The sequence below is a fragment of the Rhamphochromis sp. 'chilingali' genome (assembly GCF_963969265.1).
Source record: "Rhamphochromis sp. 'chilingali' genome assembly, chromosome: 13".
Lineage (NCBI taxonomy): Eukaryota > Metazoa > Chordata > Actinopteri > Cichliformes > Cichlidae > Rhamphochromis > Rhamphochromis sp. 'chilingali'.
Genome location: NC_137940.1, coordinates 36,463,461 through 36,484,399, shown reverse-complemented (window position 1 = coordinate 36,484,399; position 20,939 = coordinate 36,463,461). Strand labels below are relative to the sequence as shown.

At 39.2% G+C, this 20,939-nt stretch overlaps 1 protein-coding gene across 9 annotated transcripts in view; it reads left to right on the top strand.

The window, feature by feature from the left end:
- enox2 (ecto-NOX disulfide-thiol exchanger 2) overlaps nucleotides 1–20,939 on the top strand; it is a 186,251-nt gene that overhangs the window by 38,016 nt on the left and 127,296 nt on the right. For 3 of the 9 annotated variants that reach the window (XM_080901327.1, XM_080901325.1, XM_080901326.1), the window contains one exon: nucleotides 8,658–8,748. The exons of 5 other annotated variants lie outside the window; for them this stretch is intronic. In XM_080901327.1, the coding sequence (XP_080757453.1) occupies nucleotides 8,715–8,748 (34 nt within the window). In that variant the 5' untranslated portion in view covers nucleotides 8,658–8,714. Of the gene's footprint in view, nucleotides 1–8,657; nucleotides 8,749–20,300; nucleotides 20,578–20,939 lie in introns of those variants that run through there. One more of the 9 variants, XM_080901328.1, reaches the window with a different exon arrangement.

Sequence of the window (20,939 nt, the reverse complement as noted above, 5' to 3'; positions counted from 1 at the left end):
AACTTTATGAAACTGCATCAGTTTGTTGAAAATTTATAGTAATAAATATTTATTTATATGAGTGCAACTTCTTTTCCCTATTCAATAACATTAAAAAATGACTGACTGTGCCTTTTAAACTGTGTGTTTTTGTAACCAATTGCGTGAACTGCAGTCAAACTCTGTTGAATAAATCACCAGTTGAAAAATAGTTGTAAGGATCTTTTTTTAACAATAAAAGCGTCACGTCTACAGAATGGAGACTAACGGTAATTACAAAGACCTTAGAAACAACACAGCATTGCTCGTCTTTATTTCAACGTCTGGTGTTCAGTCATTTACACTTAATTTTGTTAACAAAATTCCCTTTTGTCATACCTTAATTACCATGATAAAACTAATGGCACACACTTGAGATATCATTCAGAGTTGGTTGTAAAAGAGAAACTAATCCACAAAGTAATCATTTAGCCACCTAAACAGTTGTCTCTACCTCTCCAGTTGATTATTTTTCCCCTTTTTAAATAAATTGGTGCTTTTTTTGGCACTAATAAATTATATCCTGGGCTCACCATTTCTGGAAGAAAATGATTTCCCCAACCTCCTCATTGGCCGTGAATGCAAAGACAGCACGTGTCTGTGGTTGTTAAATAACGCTCGCTGGCTCCCAGCCCACTCGTAAATTATGGAGCGAAAGCCTCTCCCAAGACTGCCTTTAGTGAAACGGTTCAGTCAGTGAGGTTGTTTCCCATAACAACCGGCACAGCTGTCAGTTAACGGAGTTTTGTGGCACAGAGACCAGAGCTTTGTTGACAAATTATGAGAAAGTGTCATTAGTTTCTTTACTCCTCTTTCTACACTTATATATTTGTCTACTGTGGGCGGATTTAACATATGACTGAGCTGAAAATTCAGTCGTTCATGACTGAATATAGTGATAAAAAGTTATGAAAAAATTAATTAATTAACTAAAATGTTTTATTGCAATTGGAGAAAACAATTGCCAAATTAATCCATGAAAAATATCTATTGAGTCTTGTTGGAGCTGCATTCTGCATCATGCCTGCTCATAAACCAACCGTGGTTAAGTAAACTATTCCATAAACAAACAGAGATGCAAAGAACAAGATGCTGGAGTACGCAGAGACAAGAAACGCTTACAGGGAAACAGAAAAATCACATTGTGTTCGTCCTCTGGCTATGTCTGTTAACATTGTGCAATTTTTTTCCTGCTCCCTTTCAAAGATTTCAGCCTAAGCCCTGTCTGAATGACAAAAGGCTCACCCCACCTCTAGCCAGTTTTTCCTCTTCGATCGTTGTATTGTGGAGAACAGTGGACGTCCTCTCAGTCGTCTTGTTACCCTGATTTTGCTCTTTCCTCCCTTTCTCCTCCCTCTGGCTGTCTTGCACTTCTTAAGTATTTTAAATCATTTTTAAACTTCTTCTTTTTTTATTTAAATCCCATTACATGTTAGAAAGTGTATAAAGATGGCTGCAGTGCATACCTGGTGCTTCTCCATTATCATTAAACATTTATGACAAACGAAATGTACAGTCATATCTTCAAGAAGTGCAACCACAGGGCACAGATGAGTGCCATAATGTTTCAGGGTATCCATTTTTAAAATGTATGTTTAGCTGTTTTTACTCACATATTGCTGCACAGCGGTGGTGCCATCTCTTCAACATGTTGTTTCCCTGTGTGTAGGAAGATTTGACAGACTGTCATCTCTTCAGCATGCCAGCAGGGGCTCATTACCAAACAAATACTGCGTACTACATGATTGTTTGCAACAGCGTGGGAACACTTGTGGCTGTATTCTTTAGTATAAAATGCTATTGTCATTTTATGTAGTTAAAAATATGAATAAGATTGATTTTAGAGTACGCACACTGCGACTGTAGAAAGGATGACTGGAACAGCCACATCACTACACATGGCAGTTCTTTTATGCAGTGAATTGCTTTCTGTCCCAAAACCCAGCAGTCACATTTGATAGCTGCCGAGATTTTCCTCGTCATTACTGTAAATCAGCTGTGTAAACCATGATACTGAGTAAGAATCTACTGTTGACTATTAGAAAACCGCATATGTCTTTGCATAAACTCACAGGCTGCTTCATTAACTACTTACTGTGTAAGACAATGCAAATACCATCAAACAGCTCTGCTATAGGTTTGAGTTTATGAAGCATTTTCAGTTGTTGGTGTTATTATTTTATTGAGGTGATAGTGGGTGGTTGTGGTGCACGGTACCGAATTGCATTTAAACGTAGTTTTGTCCGGCCCAAGGACACATTACCTGGCACTTTAGACCAGCGGTCTCCAACCTTTTTTGTGCCACGCACCGGTTTATGCCCGACAATATTTTCACGGACCGGCCTTTAAGGTGTCGCGGATAAATACAACAAAATAAAACTATTACCGGTACCGAAAAAAGAAGATTTATTCATAACACACGTGAAAAGACCACGAAAACCGAGTAAACGATAAAAACGATAACAAAATAACGCTGAAAACCGATAAAAACCCTGAAAACCAGACATTTCACACCTGAGCCTCAACTCTCGCGGCCTGGTACCAAACGACTCACGGACCGGTACCGGTCCGAGGCCCGGGGGTTGGGGACTGCTGCTTTAAACCACTGAAAATTTGTTGCAGACTGAATTTACTTACCTAATAGTATAATTAGAAAAGCTTTTCTTCTACCAAGCCTGTGTGTGGACTGACTGGTGTTTAATTCCTGTGTATTCTGGACACTCTTCTAGTTTCTGAGTTACAACTCCTACCACTGCAAACACTTTGGACTTTACCTTCCACACGTGCTCCAGTTCCCTGGTAGTTCTCTGCTTTGTGGCTTCTTCAGGCTTACTTGTGCTAGTTCAGAGTGAGGCAGAGACTTTAGATATCAGACTCCTCTGGTGTTGAACCACCTCCAAGTTTGGGTTCATCATCTCTACTTTTAAGATAAGACTTAAAACTTTACTTTTTAATCAGTCTTGTAATTAGACCTGTATCAGATGACCTTGAACCAACCTTTATTTATCCTGCCACAGGCTACATCTGCTTGGAGACTTGGCTCAGGGGGTTGGGAATCGCATCTGTAACCGGAAGGTTGCTGGTTCGATCCCTGGGCTCTCTGTCCTGGTTGTTGTGTCCCTGGGCAAGACACTTTACCCTACTTGCCTACTGGTGTTGGCCAGAGGGGCCGATGGCGCGATATGGCAGCCTCGCTTCTGTCAGTCTGCCCCAGGGCAGCTGTGGCTACAACTGTAGCTTGCCTCCACCAGTGTGTGAATGTGAGAGTGAATGAATAGTGGTATCGTAAAGCGCTTTGGGTGCCTAGAAAAGCGCTATATAAATGCAATCTATTATTATTATTATTATTATTATTATTATTATTATTATTATTATTATTATTACCTTTTGTCTAATGTCCAGTCAATGTAAGGGTCCAGTGAAAAAACTTTTTGAGAGCCGCCCTACTTAAATGAACTTTTGCAATCCTACCAGACCACAGAGGTCTAGAAAGCAGCTGCTCTTGAAGATTCCAGGCTTAGAAGACACTGGATTTTATTTACTATATTTGTTTGATGATGCAGCACAGTGGCACACTGTTGCCTTAGAGGAAGAAGGCCCTGGGTTCCACTTTACCTTCTCTTTCACCTCGCCCACCAACCAATCGAAAAGATAGCTGCCCTTCCCTAAGCTTGGTTCCTTTGAAGTTCTTTTCCTGTTTAAAAGGACTTCTTCCTTCATACCATCACCAAGTTCTTCCTCATATGATCATAAGTTAGCTGTGGTTTTATCGTTGATATTTTAAGCATGTTAGATTAAATAACTTAGACGCCTGTGATTAAAATTTACCCTCAGATTTACATCATAGCATACACATAAATTATTGAATTTACTTTTCTTGTTGCTTGTGTCCCTCCGAGTTACACAACTAAATTAAGACAACTTAGCGACATATTTTTCTTGCTTTTAGAAGAAAAAAAAAGACCATAATTCATAATATAGCCCGTCTTAATTACTAGTATATAATGAACATGCGTACAGGTACACAGACAGAAGATGTCTCGAGATGAATAATTACATTGATTTTATTATTGCTGTTTTGCTTCATTCCAATGTATTGTGTTTCCTCAGTGACCGGGGCATATCAGGTTGCAAGACTAAGCTAAATGAAGTGTTGACATAGCATTAGGACATTTTTATAAAAAATATTAATTGTTCATTTATCTATTACGTGAGTGTTCACTTACTTTTAGTAGTAGTAAGTCAGTATGGCCCTTTGGAACAAAATATGTTGCCTACCCTATTCTAATGGCATTTTAGTCCATTTGATATGCACCATCAGGTTGCCCACATTATCTTAAATGGGCATGTCGTTACCTTACATTGTGACTGTGTGGATAATGCATCGCAGGTTAAAATGCTATTTCTAGACACAACTAGCACTGGTTGTCATAAAAGAGAGAAATGCAAGAAAAGCTGTCCAATAATTGAATGATTGATGGGGGTTTTCCCCCAACGAGGCATACCAAGACAAAAGAAAGGAAAAATTGATTTCCTGTGCAAAACATCAGTACTACACCAGACAACTTATACACAAGCGAATAGCTGCACATTTTCAACCTATTTCTGTGTGTGTTTATGTCATCATAGTAAATCTAGTAGCTTGGTTGTGTTATTCTGTGTTGTGGACATATTTCTATGATTTTCAGACAAATGTAAAATCATCCAAGCCTTTATTTTGTTGCCCCTCTGTGGCAGATGAGGTACTTTATTACAGAGATAAGCACACAGGCTGAGGGACAGCTACAGGAAATAAAAGATTTAGTTACTTGCGAAGTACCAATCAGTTCTTGTGAAGTTGGTATGATTAATCGAAGGCTGTGAATTGTTTCAGAGGGCGATTTGGTTTGTGAATTTCCAGGCTGCTGTTTCCCTGTTGTGCAGAAAAAAGATGAATAGACCTATCGAGGCTATTATGGGGTATCTTCCTTTTCCATCACTATAGGGGGCCAATTGACTCTGATTATTCGTTTTTCACTGAGGGGATTCTCTAATCCCTCCTAGAGACAGATGTGTGGCCTTTACATGTGTCAAGGAGTTACCTGTGGTTAACTGTGAGTAAAAATCCATGTGAAAATCCATTCATACGCAGCATAAACACAGAGGCAGCAAATTTAACAGCATTTTGAAGCTGTAAAACACTCACCAGCTTGTGCTGCACTGCTTCCTACACTTTTTCATAAACAATTCATGTTGCCTTTGTGCTGTAAAGAAATGTCCAGTGTCTCAGCAAGGCCGTTCGCATCAAACCGTGTTTAGAACACTTTCTTTCCCGTTTTTGTTTATTCGAAGGTTTGCATATTGCAAGCTTTCTGGATCTTTTTTAAAATGTTAGATATTGCAAATGTGAAACTTCTTTCTCCTAGCTTCTGTGTTTCATTCATAATCATTAGCGTACAAATTTGCCCAAGATAGCATCTAAAGCCAGCGTACTATAGAATGAAGTATGTGGAAAATGACGAATGCTGATAATAACAAATATGATAGGGGAAAGTGGGTGCCTTAAGAATGATGAATGCCATTTGTTTGTGGTCCCCACAGAGGACTTCAAAAACAGTTTTTTGTTGGAACTCCACACATTAGGAAATCCCTTATTTTGCCAAATTTAAATAGCTGTCATTATTCTTCGTAAGTCTGGGGTAATGTTATTCTCATGCTGACAAAGCAGCTAACCCAATTTTCCATCCTCATTGTGCATTTTCTCCTTGGCCTTGATTTTGCTTTGCAGTTACCGTTATTGTGGTTAATGGTTTGCTCAGATTTTCAGCGGTTTTGCTGATTCTCATCGTATGTATATATTACACGCCTATAGGTCCAAATGCCACTCTGATGTGTTTACAATTACATTTCTGTGTAATAATATGTTAAGTGTGATCACATCAGCTGCAGTGCAGAGAAAGCTTCTGACCAAACTCATCCTCAAACTTGACTAAAGTCTTTGTGTGCATCTTGCAGACAAAATCTGCCAACACACAGATCACAAATGCCTTTGTGGTTCTTTCCTGCTACAGTAGATGTCTGCATGGACACATTTTTCCAAGATTGCACACTCAGACAGGCTCTCAAGGCCTGGATGAAAACAAGGTGAAAGCATTAATAGCTACGCTACAGTAGCTGGAAATAATTTTTTTCATTTGCCTGACTTTCTTTTATAATCTGATCTCTTAGTTTGGCTGACAGTGTACTTGGTTTCTTCTAATGTGCAAAACTTTTTGGTTGCATTTGGAAATGAAAGGAACCAGAATTAGGTTGCATGATTTTTTATTTTTCCACAGTGATATTTCCTGTTTTGCTGGTTAACAGCCTGAATTTACATTCATTTATTAAGTAACATTTCATTGCAAGCCAGGCGTTTGTACTTTGTTAGTTATTTTGAATCTTTATTTGGATATTGTCGTAATAAAGCATTATGTGTAAAGCAGGGATTTAAGTCAATTATGTTGATGCAAAAGATGGGCTTTTGTCTTTTTATTGTACTTCTTTTTTGTTTATTTTATAGTCTTTTTTTTTTTAACTATTCCTGATCCCACGTAACATATTTTATTATTATGCTTTTATTATGTTTTTCTTTCCCTCATTCCCCCAGCATTTTTTTAACTCTGTATTATTTTCTATATTGAAACCTTGTAAGAAAAGGAAACAATTGTGCACTCATTCATAAACATAACTTCACTATATCCTGTGCTCTCAGGATTTATCTAACGTTATCATATTTACCAGGTTTTCTCCAGTGAATCTTGAGATAATAGGCGATCAACAGAGTTATTCATGCTGATGAGTGAATTTTGTTTTATCGCAGAAAAATACAAATTCAACTGGGAAAGAGCTTTGAACTCATCACACTTCTGTTCTGCTATCTGTATTCAAAACAAATGCAGGCTGATAGTAGCAGTGGAGCTTTACAGTTTTGTTGCTGTGTATGAGCTAAAAACCAGAGCAACCAATAAGGTGATATGTGGCGCCTCAGTTAAATTGTAAGTTTATTACATTGTTTAACGAAATCTCACCAAATCAGGGTGACTGCTTTGGTGAGGATTTGTTAAACATGAATAATTTCCAGATATTGTTGTATACCTTAACGCTGACACACCAAGCTTAGCTGGTATGGCACAGTTTGTACATTTAATTCAGTTTGTAGAGACTTTTATTGTGGCTTGCAAAGATGTCATTGTATGTGTGCCAATATCCCACTGTACTAGTGAACGAGAACAATCTTATCTGTGCCTGACATATGGAAGACAATAACATACACGATGCATTAAATCCTACCAAAGCTGCAACGTTTCATATGATGGTAGCTTATTCTTTACGTGTTGTGCACTCTATGTGAAAGTCTGGAGTTATTTTTTTATTACATGTAATTTGTAGTCTATTGGGTTACAAGTAAGTACATTTTGGCTTGTCACAGTAGCACAGCTCTATTAAGCAAGAAGCAGCCTCCAGAGCTGACAAATGAAGCCAACATGGAATTGCCAGAAACTTCCGTCTTTTGAAAGAAAACTTGATTCTGGCTGTAAGCAAGACAGTCCCAGCTGTGCTAGTTTTGAATCTTATAGTTTCATGCTCATTTTTTAAATGATGATACCAGTGACGCTACAGCCAAGCGTGCTTCAGGGCAGGGATACAAAGAGTGTTGTTGGGGAAAAAATATTGATAAGCAATGTACTGTATTGCTTCCTTTTGCTGTGCCATTATCAGTACACTGGTGCCAAATGTCAATATCTTTTTATTAAAACACATAGGGACTCTAAACCAGAATCGATATTTCATGACTTTTAGCTAATGGCACTTAACTAATGCTTACCGAAGAGTGAAAAACCCGTAGAGGAAAATAGATAATGGTAATAAAACACAGACACACTCCATATGAAGTGTTTCTCTTGAAGTGTATCGCAGAATTACACAGAACTGGTGTTATCTTGTGAGTATTGTGTACTGTGATGCATTTGAAAGTGAACTTTAATTTGTAACTGAAAGTCCTTGACCTGAATGTAACATCCCAAGAATGCAGTATAAATGTCTTTCTATAAGAATTCAGATGCTATGCTCAGCAGTGTGGAGGGAGGTTTGGGATCGCTGTGACCTTCTCAGTGGCCTGAGAGTGTGTTGGCATGGCATGACTGATGCAGATTATCATAGTGGAGAAAGCCAATTACTCTGGTCATCACGGCACCCTCGGGGTCTCTCTTGGTAGAATGAAATGCGTTACAGAACTCTCTGTGCAGCGTTTTGTATTTCCTCTATGCTGATCCTCTCAGTTTGAGTGTTAATAGTGCAGTCAATGGGACACTCCCATGCCTCAGAGGCCCTCTATGGCTCGGATGAGCTTCTGCTCCACAAAGCAGGGAGGTCGTGCCTTTTGGAGAAGCGGATGAATTACAGTCTCCTCTGTTTGTCTTCTCTTTCTATTCAAGACAAAACCCTTTTTATTTTAGACCCCTCCTAAAAGCTCCTCCCGGTTGGTGTCCTTGAACGACTACAGAATGAATAAGTCGGGTGGCGGAGTTGTGGTGTAAAAAACTCTTCGGTGGTGTTTTGTGAGCGGAACAAATGGCTGCTGACCAGACCTTTCTTACCCTTGGTTTTCTTTTACAAAACAGATTCGCTTACAAGAACAGAGAAGCTGAGATCACACCTGACGACGCTACACCTGTAGAATGTACAAAGACTACAGATCAAGTAGAGTCGCAGGTAAGAGGTCTAAGTGGATGCTGCTGCCCGTGGGTAGTACCTATAGAAGAACTTTTACTGTGTTGTCTTTCTGAGCTCCTGAGTTCAGCATTTAAAGTTATGGGACAAGATTTACTAACGTGATGCACCGGTGCAAGCTGAGTAAAAGATTTTCTACTGATATTTAGTGTGTGTGTGTATATATATATATGCCAACATACTAGAGAGAGAGATAACCAAAGTTATATATAACTTCACTTTGGTTCTTTTGTGCAGACTTAGTGCCAAGGCTTTTGATTAACCTCATTCAAACTCACGTCTGTGATTTGAACACGGGGAGCACAGTGGCACAGATGTGTACTGATATTTGTGAACCGTAAAAATTGTGAATTTAACATAATGTCACATTTAAATTATTTAAAGTAACTTACTTCAGTGGAGTACTTATGTAAATATCTATCTAGCTTAAGTACAATTTTTCAATTTGCTGACAATAACAGAAAACCAAGGAACTGATTTTGTAACTTCTTGTTATGCAGAGAAACTAAGGCAGTCCAAAGGAAAGAGCATTTCCAATATACAGCTACAGATATTTTCACATTCCTTCACTTGAAAGGGATGAAAAACTGAAAAGTCAATTTTAACAACCCGGGAATATATAGAAAGTGTTTTTTCTGAGTGCATTGTCTGCTTGTAGAAACAAAAGTGAAAGCCTCTGTTCACTTATAACAAACTGATCAACACTGGCCACTGTTGGCAGATTGTTTCAAGCCCAGCAATGATGTTTGTTCTTTTAACTTTATGTAATTCTTAAATGCAAATTATGGATTAAGAAACAAAGAAATTGTAAACATGCGTGTGCATCCACGCATTGAATGTAGTGTTTTTATCTCTTAAATATTGTTGAACCATGCAGGGCATTTTCCATCTCTTGACACTGTCCCCCTTATTTTTAACCATAATAACATATGCATTGTGAGATACTGAACACTGTTGACCATGGTAATCTTGAATTTTCCTTTTGCACTTTGAGAATTTTGACATTTTTGTCACCTAGTAGAATGCCTCGACAGGTACTGGACGAATTACCATGAAATTCAATGCAAATATCTGTTTTCCCCTAATGATGAATTCTTATAATTTGCATGATCCCTAGAGTTTCCATCTTCTGCTGTCATTTTGTCTATCATGTTAGATTCATCTGTGATCTAGTCACTGAGAGGCTAGGGCACCACGTGGAATGAAATGCCCTAAACAGACAGGTCCATGATTTGCCCCCCAGCTAGATAATCCTCCTCTGCTTGTTATTCCCCTGCTGTTTCCTGCATTGCTGGTCAGTCCACACTTTGCTATCTAAAACACCAAAAAATAAATAAAACAGGTTTATAACTAAACACCTGCAAGACTCCCACCTTGTTTTGTGCTTTTTACCCACTGCTAACACTAAGATGCTACACATGATCACCATTCCACTTGTTTTGTGCATAAGCATGTTAGAATTACCACTAAGAGCATTTGGGCATTTAACATTTCCTTCAAAGCCTTCCTGTGGACAGCCTTAAAAGCTGCTAACATGCCTATATCTACACAGATAGTTATTCCACCTCAGAATATTTTGGGTATTTTGACAAAGTATGCCACTAACATAAGTACCTAACACAGAAAAAGAAGAACAGTAGTACTTAATAACTGGGCAGTTTTGTTTTGCAGAAGCAGGTGATCCATTATGCATTACATTAGCCATGGCATTACCATGGTTCAGTCCCCTATTATGGAGTCTTTGAAAACACCGGGATCTCACAGTACATTGTCTGAAAATAGAAATTGAACCGGGTAAGAAACTGACGAATTGCTAAAGAGGAAGGAAAGAGAGGGGGGAGTGAAAAGCACCTTACTTGCTGGGCTTTGGCCGATGAGTGTGTCCTTTCCCATTACTCTCACACAGCGCAATATGCAGGTCAGTCAGGTGGTAATGAATGCTCTGTCTGATACTTGGCCTTTCTCCCTCCATGCTGCTCGTCTGGTTCGCTCTCTCTGCTGTATCCTCTCTGTTTCTTCACTTTTTTTTTAACCAGGAATCCCATCTTCTCTTTATTGGGAAACATCTTGCAGTTTAAATGTGTCTCGGATCAGTTTAGACAATATAGATGTCAAGTTTTCTGTCTCTTTCTTAATTAATCAAAACCCAACTCCAACCCACAGTCATCTGACGGTGAAACCTAATTTTGTCAGCTTTATATGAAGAAAAACGGAAGGAAAATTTTGTTAGTAGATCATTCACTTTAGTCTCCACAGTGCACACAGAGCTAATCAAATTCTGTGCACACTGACTCCCACTGCATGACCATCTGCAATAGGAAGGAATGTGATCATGCATTCATTCAACGTTTGGCTGAAATAAATAAAAGCAAGTTGAATATGTAATATTTTGACATTTCTTGTAAACACTAAAGTATTAATAAAAATCAATTATTATTATTATTTTGGAATTCATACTTTGTATGGTAATTTTCTTTTTAGGAGGAAAACAAAAACAATGTTGCTATTGCACGTTTCTTAAACGGGACTTTTTAGTGGTTTCATATTTTTCCTTGGAAGTGCACCAATCCTGTGATTGACAATTGTAACTACTGATAATAATTTTAATTTAATTTGATGCAATAGATGCACTTTGAAATAGTTAGGTTACTAAGTTATTTTAGCTTACAAACAATAAAGAAATTGCCCTGTAAGGTATCTCATAGAGTTAGCAGTTACAACAACATCTTAAGGGTTCCCCACTTGCAGCAAAGATACTTTCAGTGTGTTAAGAATGAAACTTTAACTAGCATTAAATAACTGAAAGTCTATTAAAGCTTGATAGGAGGTTCGAGGCTTTGGCACTTTCCTAAATCGGCAAAATGCCTCCTCTACCTTCAAGATAGCAAGACTGTTTTGGCACTGTGTTTAAAAAAACTACATATATTACAAATGAATTCATCAGAAGACATAAGCTCACTGATATGACTAATGCAAGAAAAACTTTAATTTGGTTTATACAAACATTCAAGCAGGGCTCTCTTAGAATTCAGAGCTGCGTTTATATCTGCAGGGATCTATAGGTCTACGTGTCCTTTCTCAGACAAACCGATAAATGTTTAGAATATGGATGAAATGTTTTCACATTTCTGTGTTAAGCTCACCATACTCTCTTTAAGCTGGGGAGCGAGGTGTCTGGCTACAAGACATTGCCTGGCTTTGTGTTAACTTGGGGGCAGTGGAGTTTCATTCCAGTGCAAGGCTGATGGTACATTTGGTGCCAGGAATCACAACAAGCTTGCTGTGGAACACAGCTGCCAACATGCACGGCTGGTCCGCTCGCTCTCATAAAGTGATTTTGCTTCTGTCAGAAGACTTGCAGCATCTCAATGCAGCGTGTTAATGTTGCAGAACAGAGAAATGTGATTTGCGATCACCTCTTGTGGCTGTAATGATGGTGATGCAGGAGTGGTGTTTGTGTCAGTGGATTCTCTGGCTGTGGGAGATAGTGGGGCTAGAAGCATTGTTAACAACATTTCAGCAGTGCAGAGGGGTTAACAGTTGTTTTCAATCCATTTGGGACCCACTTCCATCAATATTCATCCTGAGGGAAGACTCTCCAGAGGAAGGCCTGCCCTCCTTTTGGATTTGGCCTAATCCAGTTTCCAGAACAGATGCTGATGTCACCAAGGCGCCTACAGTAACTCCCTCGTCTCTGATCATCATCAAAATGATGGCAAACATTGTTTTCCTTCTCAAAACATGTTAGCTCCAAATATTTTTCATGGTGGCTTGTTACTCCTCCACAACTCATTAAATTCATCCAGGGAGAAATGCACCAGTATGTGAACTGGGACACTGTGAGCTCACTTAATGAGCCGTGACTTATGCAGGGGAGTCACCTTAACCTTTCCTGTCCAGATGATCATCAGCTAACCATCAGTCAGGCTGCAAGGATATGAGGTTAGGTGGGAGGAGGAGAAGAAGGAACAGGTAATTAGAAAGGGAAGATTTAAGGAAGATAGAGGTCAGAGATAACTAGCAGGAGCCCAAAAAGACACAGATGTCCGCCATCCTCAGGAGACATTTCTGCACTGGCTGTCTCCCTTCATACAGAGCAGTGGAGTTAATGACATTTTCTCGTGTCTGGGCTACAAGCCCACCATTCATTGATCTCAGCGTGGTCAACACCCAATATCTCAACAGTCACTTTAGACTTATAGGCGTTCTGCTGAGCAAAACCTTTTTAAATATCATCTGCTTTCCTTCACTGAAGCTACCTGAATCATCTTCTTTGACTGGAAAAGGGCATGTTGGTGCAGCATGGAGCTCTCTTACCATGTGAAAACAGGACTGTGTGATATGACAAATTAGTCAATAGAGGCAAACAAACAGTGTCAACATCTCATGGGAGAAATAGTCATAAATGTTTAGTGGAAAGGGAAATATTGAGTGAAACTAATGCTTGCTTGTAAGAAGAAGGCTTTGTCTCTCTGAGCCGTTGTTGAAATGTTACTGTGATAGTTGTCGATGAGGTCCAGCTTCTGTTTAATATGTAATAATTGAATTTGAATAATTCATTCTAAGAGTTCCCCGTTAACTAAACAAATATATTAGGCAGGAAATTAGATCTCTCTGGTTTAGCTGTTCTATGTATTTCTGCTTTATTACATGAAACAGAGATGAGCTGCATGATATGGACTCGTGATTTCAGAAACGTGGTCAAGTCTTCTCACATAAGACATTTTGAAATGTTCTAGCCAAAATTACTACTCACTTTCAAGTCCACCAATTTATTTGAGTAAAGAGGGCTCGAATGTCACCAAAGACACACGTTCTCACATGAAGCCATTAAAGCGAACCGAGGCTGCTTTCATCTGCTGAGGCACAGAGTCAAATTAATGTTTGATTTGGATGTTTTGCTACGCTAAGCAGGCCACAAAAAGAACATTATTGTACAAAAAAATAAAAAAATCAAGACATCAGATGAACATCATTCCGTACGGACACTAAAATTGAATGAGAGCATGCACTGGCTGTTACTCATTACTACCGGCTGACAGGGGTAATTGAATTCTGCCTGGAAAACATTCACTTTATTTATGACGAGCATTTTCTGGTGAAAATGTGGACAGCAGAACAGAGAGTGTTCGTTGCAGGAGTGAGTTTGTTGTTTTGCATTTTTAATATCTCTAAATGTGGATGATAAATAAGAAACTCGTCGCTGATAATGTTGTGTTTGTGTCTGCTGATGCTCACCAAAGTATCTCTTAGATGTCTCCAAAGTTTTAATGCAGTATAATTTGCAGGTGTTCTGCTCTTGTTTTTCTTAACCTACTTTGGCATCTGAAGCTGGAAGCATACCCATCCAATATTTTCCAAAGGCTAGGCTGTAATCCAAATGCTCAAGAAAGACATGTTTTGTTATTACATATTATGACATGGTTCTGAAGTCTTTCCATTGTTACATAGCCGGCGTAATTCATACCAGGGTACTGGGTCAGCAGCCTAGCTTTACCTTTACTGGATCTGCGATAGACAGGCGACCTGTGTAACCCGCCTGTCACCCAGCGACAGCTGGACAGGCTCTAACCCCACTCTGGCTATGAATCGGGTAAGTGAAACGAAAAAGATGGATATGTTTTATTTTGAAAAAGTGGAGTTTCTATCTACAAAATGATAGAACACTGAGACTATAACTCTGCATACAATAGGAAATCAGTAAGAAGTTGTTTTTGTGCTGCCTGCAGTTTATATTCTTGGTAAACCGTACCTGCAGAGCGTATCTGTCATGTGGTGTGACAGTTTAGGTGTTTCTCATACTTGAAATGAATTCTACTTGGCTCATTTGAGGTATATCCTAACCAACATCCAGCAGCAGGTGAATTTGTGGATTTTATTGGCAGGAAATAACTGTATACTGATAAAACACTGCTGTTTGTCAAAGGCGAAATCATTAAAGCTGTTAAAAGAGTCACTGACAATATTTACTGATGCTAGAAGAAAGAGAGTAGTAGTGCGTACTGTCGTAACTGTACTTGAATGAGCCCAATACCTTGTTTGTGGAATAGTGTTCTTCTGACTTCACAGTGGATGGAAAATTGAGGGCAATTTTGTGTTTTGGAAAAGGGTGATGGAACTCTGGCCTTTGGTAAATACTTTTATTTACCTTAGAAATGATTGTGCGATGGCAGTGGAAACCCAGGTATTGGTAGGGCAGAAGGGAAAATCATTTGACACAGTGGCTATTTCCTAAACGTATCTAGCTTTTATTGACCTGAACTATACAACCTCAATTTTGGCTTGTGTATATGCATGCATCTTTGTGTGTATGTGCATGTCTGAATACAGCCTTTCAATTCGAAACCTACGCAATGCAACAGTCCTGCAATAGGCTTCTCCTTTTTGTTCTGCAGGTTATAGTGTTTTTTTATTTATTTTCAAATAAAACTCAACTGAAACATTAAAAAACCAATCAGATATCACAAAGAAGGTTTTGTTCTTGATAGAGGTGGGAAACTTGGTGTAAGGAACCTTCAGCATAAACAGACTAATTAAATAAATCATGACATGTATGAAACATCCGATGGGAATGTCAGCTGAGTTTCCTGACAGTATAGTATGATTGCAATGATTTTCCAAGCTCATACACCCACATTGAGAAAAGAACATAGAAAACATATCAGATTTTAAAAATGACACATCTTATTATTTCACGAAAAATAGATGTTTGATCAAATCAAATCAAAATTTATTTATATAGCACATATTAAAACAACAGTGTTGACCATAGTGCTTCACAGTCAATAAAAACACGAGACAGTTAAAACAAACAATAGAAGAGGACAACAAACAATAGGTAACAACGCAACAAGCTAAAAACAGCCAACTAGACAGAAACAAAAGCCAAAGTAAAAAAATAAGTTTTAAGACGTAATTTAAAAGACTGGATAGACTCAGCAGTGCGAATATGAACGGGGAGGTTATTCCAGAGTCTGGGTGCCACGGATGCAAAGGCCCGGTCGCCTCTCGACTTCATTCGAGTCCTAGGTTGTGCTAGGAGCCTATGGTTGGATGATCTAAGTGCTCTGTTGGGATTGTATGAGTGGAGTAAATCAGAAAGATAACTGGGCGCTAAATTATTCAAAATATTAAAAGTGAACAAAAGAATTTTAAAATCTATACGATATTTAACAGGGAGCCAATGTAATTTGGCTAAAATTGGAGTTATGTGTTCATGAAGTCTCGTTTGATAGCAGCATGTCTCAAAAAGTTAGTGAGCAACAGAAGGCTAGACAAGTAATTGGTACTAAAACGAAATAGCTGGAGGAATTAACTAATTAGATTTATTGGCAACTAGTCAGCAACATGATTGGGTATGAAAGGAGCATCTTAGAGAGGCAGATTTTCTCAGGAGTAAAGGTGGACAGAGGTTCACCAATCTGCAGAAAACTGCGTCTACAAATGATGCAGCACTTTCTGAATAATGTTCATCAGTGTAAAATTGTGATGACTATCTCATTATTTAAAGTACATAATATATCATCAGAAGACCAGAATCTGGAGAAATGTAACAATGCAGCCTTTAATATTGGCAGCTTGAACATCTGGAATGGCAATGTCGATGCTTGAGTGCATCATACATGCAGGGAAGACCTTGAATATTTCACCAAGACAATTTTAAACCACATGCTGCACGTACAACAACAAAATGGCTTTAAATTAGAATTGAAGCATGTTAATCAGCAGACCTGCTCAAGGGATTAGTAGTACTATATGTATATGAAGTTATTATAATGAAAGCATTTAATGCAATAGCTTTATGGTCATTTTGAGGCTGTATATTACCAGTGCATTACCAGTGTGATATCTTGATCACTTTGGTATAAACTAAAGTAGAAAAGCTGTTACTCAGTACTGACTTATTGTTAGCAGCTGATTTGACAGCTCAGTAAAACATTCTCAACAAAAGCTGATATTATCTTTCTAATTGTAAGTTTCACGTTAGCTGAAGTGACTGGTACTTAAAACAACAGCTACAACATGAATGTTGGCAGGAAAAATGGTTACAGTTTTTGAAATTTTCCAAAATGAACACACTGTTGATTTCACCTTAAACGAACAGTAAACCTCAGGTGTTAACCATTAGAGGCTGAATCAAATGTACTAGTCAGAAAAAGGAGATGGTCTCCATTCTGGGATGATTGCAGCCTGCAGCTGTGCAATGGTCATTGGTTCTGATTGCCTCTGATGAACATCGTGTCCCAAGCGTGCTCAGTAGGGGACATATCAGGACTAAATACTGGCCAAAAAAGTCTGTGGTTATGGTCCTGTACAGAAGGACCTGCACTGCACTGGCATCGAAACAGTCGCAGACGTGGGGACCTGCCACAAGAATGGCACAAGGACGATGTTGTAGTACCTCACCTTAATCAAATTTCAAGCAGATTTTGATTAGATTAGGTGCTCCGCATGCAGCATGGCTGTACCCCAGCCTTGATCGACGAATGACAATGTTGTGTATACACTGTTTTAATCTTGCATTTATTTATTTATTCTTACTAGCATAAACAGTGGGCAGGTAATGTTGTTGTCTCAAGGGGGAGTGTTTGGGATCAGGGATAAGAGGATCAAGTGACCACTGCAGTCATACATTTCAGAAACATTCTCATGGATGTTTTTCATGTCTCTGTACACAGCTTGTGGCTAATTATGGAAGCATAATAGTGTTTGCTCTGCTGTTTTGCTTGGGTAATTAATCTTATTACTGTGTGTTGATCAAACCAAAACAGTGTTTACAGTCGCAGAAGTTTCAGTCATTTTTAACAACTAGTGCAACCCAGATCATGCCAGATCATCGGCATTTGGTGGGTGTGAAAGCCAGCAGGCACATATGTTGTCTGCTATTGTTAAAAAAAATGAGGACAGCTAAAAGGATAATCTCAATAAACACGTCGCTGCTAATAAACACAAAACACATTAAGTGAACCTGAGGAGCACAGCTAATGCTATCTGAGGCAGCTGTTTAACAATCACATTGAAATGTACCTTGTGTTAGAGGCTTGCGTTCACTTAACTTTTAATAATTCTGCCCAAATATCATGGCAGTTTTTCCCAGAGGCTGAGAATTTGTTGGTAGTTTATTTCTGCACTTTAATGATCTTTCCTAAATTTCTCACATGCACGGAAAGCTGTGAAAGCGTAGCATGAAATGCATGCATGAAAGCATGAAGTTTTAGCTACGTTGGGGGAACTGCTCATACGAACGACAGTGAAGTTCACATCCTGAAAGGTCACCCAGCAACTCTGAAGTACATCTGATGAACACTTGGGGGAAAAGGCAAAGAACTGAAAGCCACACAGACATTTGTCTGTGCATTTGCAGCTTTCCAGAGAACTGCTAATCCATGCAAAATGAGTGACTGAAGTCATTTGACGCAGTTAAAAGAAAACCTCTTCAAGTCAAAATTTGAAAACTGCTCATCCAAAGTGATTTTAAAATGGACACTGCATTTACTTGGGTCCCTTGAAATGCATCAGCTGAATGTCTCCATCCAGCAATTTTCTGTTACTTAGATGTTTAAAAGACTTCAGTATCCCACAAGTCAAAATTGGGTTAAAATTGAAAGATCTAGTAGACTTCCAGATCACACATAGCTGTTGTTTTAACTCCATTCAGATGGCTCTATGTTGTCATCACTTGCCTGTCTTGCAAGCAATGACAAAATGCAGGAATCAAATCAAATTTGTGTTAGCGCAGTTGTGTCTATTTGGTTGAAAATGTCCCCTTATAAATAAGCAACCCAACTGAAAGGGAAGCCAGAGACAGCTTTTGAAAAAAACAAACAAACGCATCAAAGATGAAAAATTACAGTATGAAACATACAGACAGTGACTGCAGCTTCAGCTCTTTGTATGTTAGAACTTCACTTTTCTCGGCAGCTGGCTGACGATGGACCAATAACAGCACCTGCAGAACGGTTGTAGCGCATATTTTTAACACTGCCCCCATCTGACAACAGGTGATCTCTGCAGGTAGATGACCAACAGACTGCTACTGCCACTGAGCCCATAATACTCCAAACATAAGACTTAAGTGAACTAATCAGCTGTTCGGCAGCCTTATATTGCTCATATTGGAAGGGTAGGAGGATGATTATTGTGACAGTTCAGAGGCCCAGACAAAGAAGCAAAGTGACAAACAAATAGATGGTGAATAGAGACAACATCTTTTTTGATGTTAAAAACTAAACTTCATAGAATGGGCATTCATGTGGCTGTTTGATCATATAAAATGGCAGTTAAATACTGAGTAGAAAATAACACGCACATGCACTTTTGAGCCAATCAGATTATCAATTTAAGTGGTCTTAAATTGTGCAGTAAAATTAACAGTAGCTAGCAGCACAGATTGTGTGGCTAACAAAGCCTACTTTTAGACTAATTGGTTAATTATTACAGATTTGTATTTAGTGAACATCTGTAAACATTTGTAGTCTGTTATGATGATACATAGGCGTAATAATAGGCTGTCCCCCTATCAGCCCATAATAATAATGATGATGATAATAATAATAATTTTGTAAATGGGGACTTCAGGTGTGCATGTTGGATATTTACAGCTCTTTGCATGATATATAAATTATGTAATAACAAATTGGTTCTAAAAGGGGTCTGTATTTATCCAGAGATATTCAGGGCTATATAAAAGCCAGGTAATGTAGAAATTTTAAATAAAGTCTAGTCCTCAGTGGGGTTGTTCACAAACACACACAAGCACACACACAGGTGGAGACATTTTTTACTTTATTAAAGAGATGTAGACTATTTTTCATATCTTCAGAAGCATTTCAGTGAAATGCACTTTTTTCCTGAAACCATCATGGAGACGCAGAGAAACCTTAGAAACCTGACTGGCTGTAGAAGTAAAGAAACTATATATGTGTAATTACTCACGATCACAGACTTGCTGAAAATCTCTTACAGAGATTATAGTAGCAAGTGGAAACCTGCACATTTTTAATAAGAGCATAATCACTTACTAGTTGGACGAGTGCTCTCTTAATGTATTTATTTTAAATCATAGAGATTATCTGCAGCTTCAGCAATGGAAGAGATGCTTCTCACCCAGTCTGCGTGCTAAGTATGGCCCTGGAACGGTAATCTCTATGCTTCTCCTCCTCCAACCGGCAAGCTGCAGAATGACACCTTCTTCAAAGCACAGCTGTCAAAAGTTTGGGACAGATTACCTGGCTTTCATGCGCATGCATTGCTTGGGTGAACCTTTAGGAGATTTTTAAATGCAAAGTTGGAAATGTGCATCTTGTCTATCTGGCATTCAGCTCAGCAGCCGGTGCGTGTTAGTGATTTCTCTTGTTCGCTTTGAGTGACTTGCCGTAGGGGGGGTAGTTCGGCTTCAGCTCTCCGTGAAAACATCATCATCTCTTGACAGCCCATCATAGCTCGGGCTCGGCTTTATAGCACGGTGAATAGCGGGAGTTTTGCCAGAGACGCTAGCTCCCACGGACACGCTCTCAACCTGAACAGTTCGCCTGCACGCTGCGTGTGTCGGAGGCGAACTGTAGTGTTCCCCTTCAGTCACCAGCCGGGCGCGTCGTGAGGGCGGGCTCGCCTGCCGTAGCTAAAAGGTCCCGCTTCGACTAGCTGCTCTCATTGCAGTCCAGTCTGCCGAGCGGAGCGGACTGACTGAGGAACAAGCCCCGTCTCCATTCAAGGATTTTTCCTCCACTTCATACACTTCGTCCTACAGCACAGGACCGACGGGAACCGCACACCGCCTTCTGTGGACAATGTTTCTCTTGCAGTACACAGGTATACACGCGTCAAGTTTTATTCTACTCCCGGTTATATTAACAGCAGAGATGTTATTTATTTCTCCCCATCTACTTATTCTGCTGCAGGCTACAGTACAGTGTATTGGCGCACGGCAGTTAGCGCACGTTTTGCCACATTTTGTCGCTCATCTGCGTTATTTGATGGAAGTTATAAAAGCAGGCTTGGAGATTTCCTAGCTGTGTTTAGTCTCTAATTGTCGGGCGTGTACCAGCTTTTGAAACCGCAATAGAAGAGCCGTGCTGCCCGTCTCCACTGTGGTAGCGTTGTTTTTTTCGCGTGTCTGAGCATTTGATGTACAACGGGTGAGCTTTATAATGAGAAATGACCTGCAGTATTTC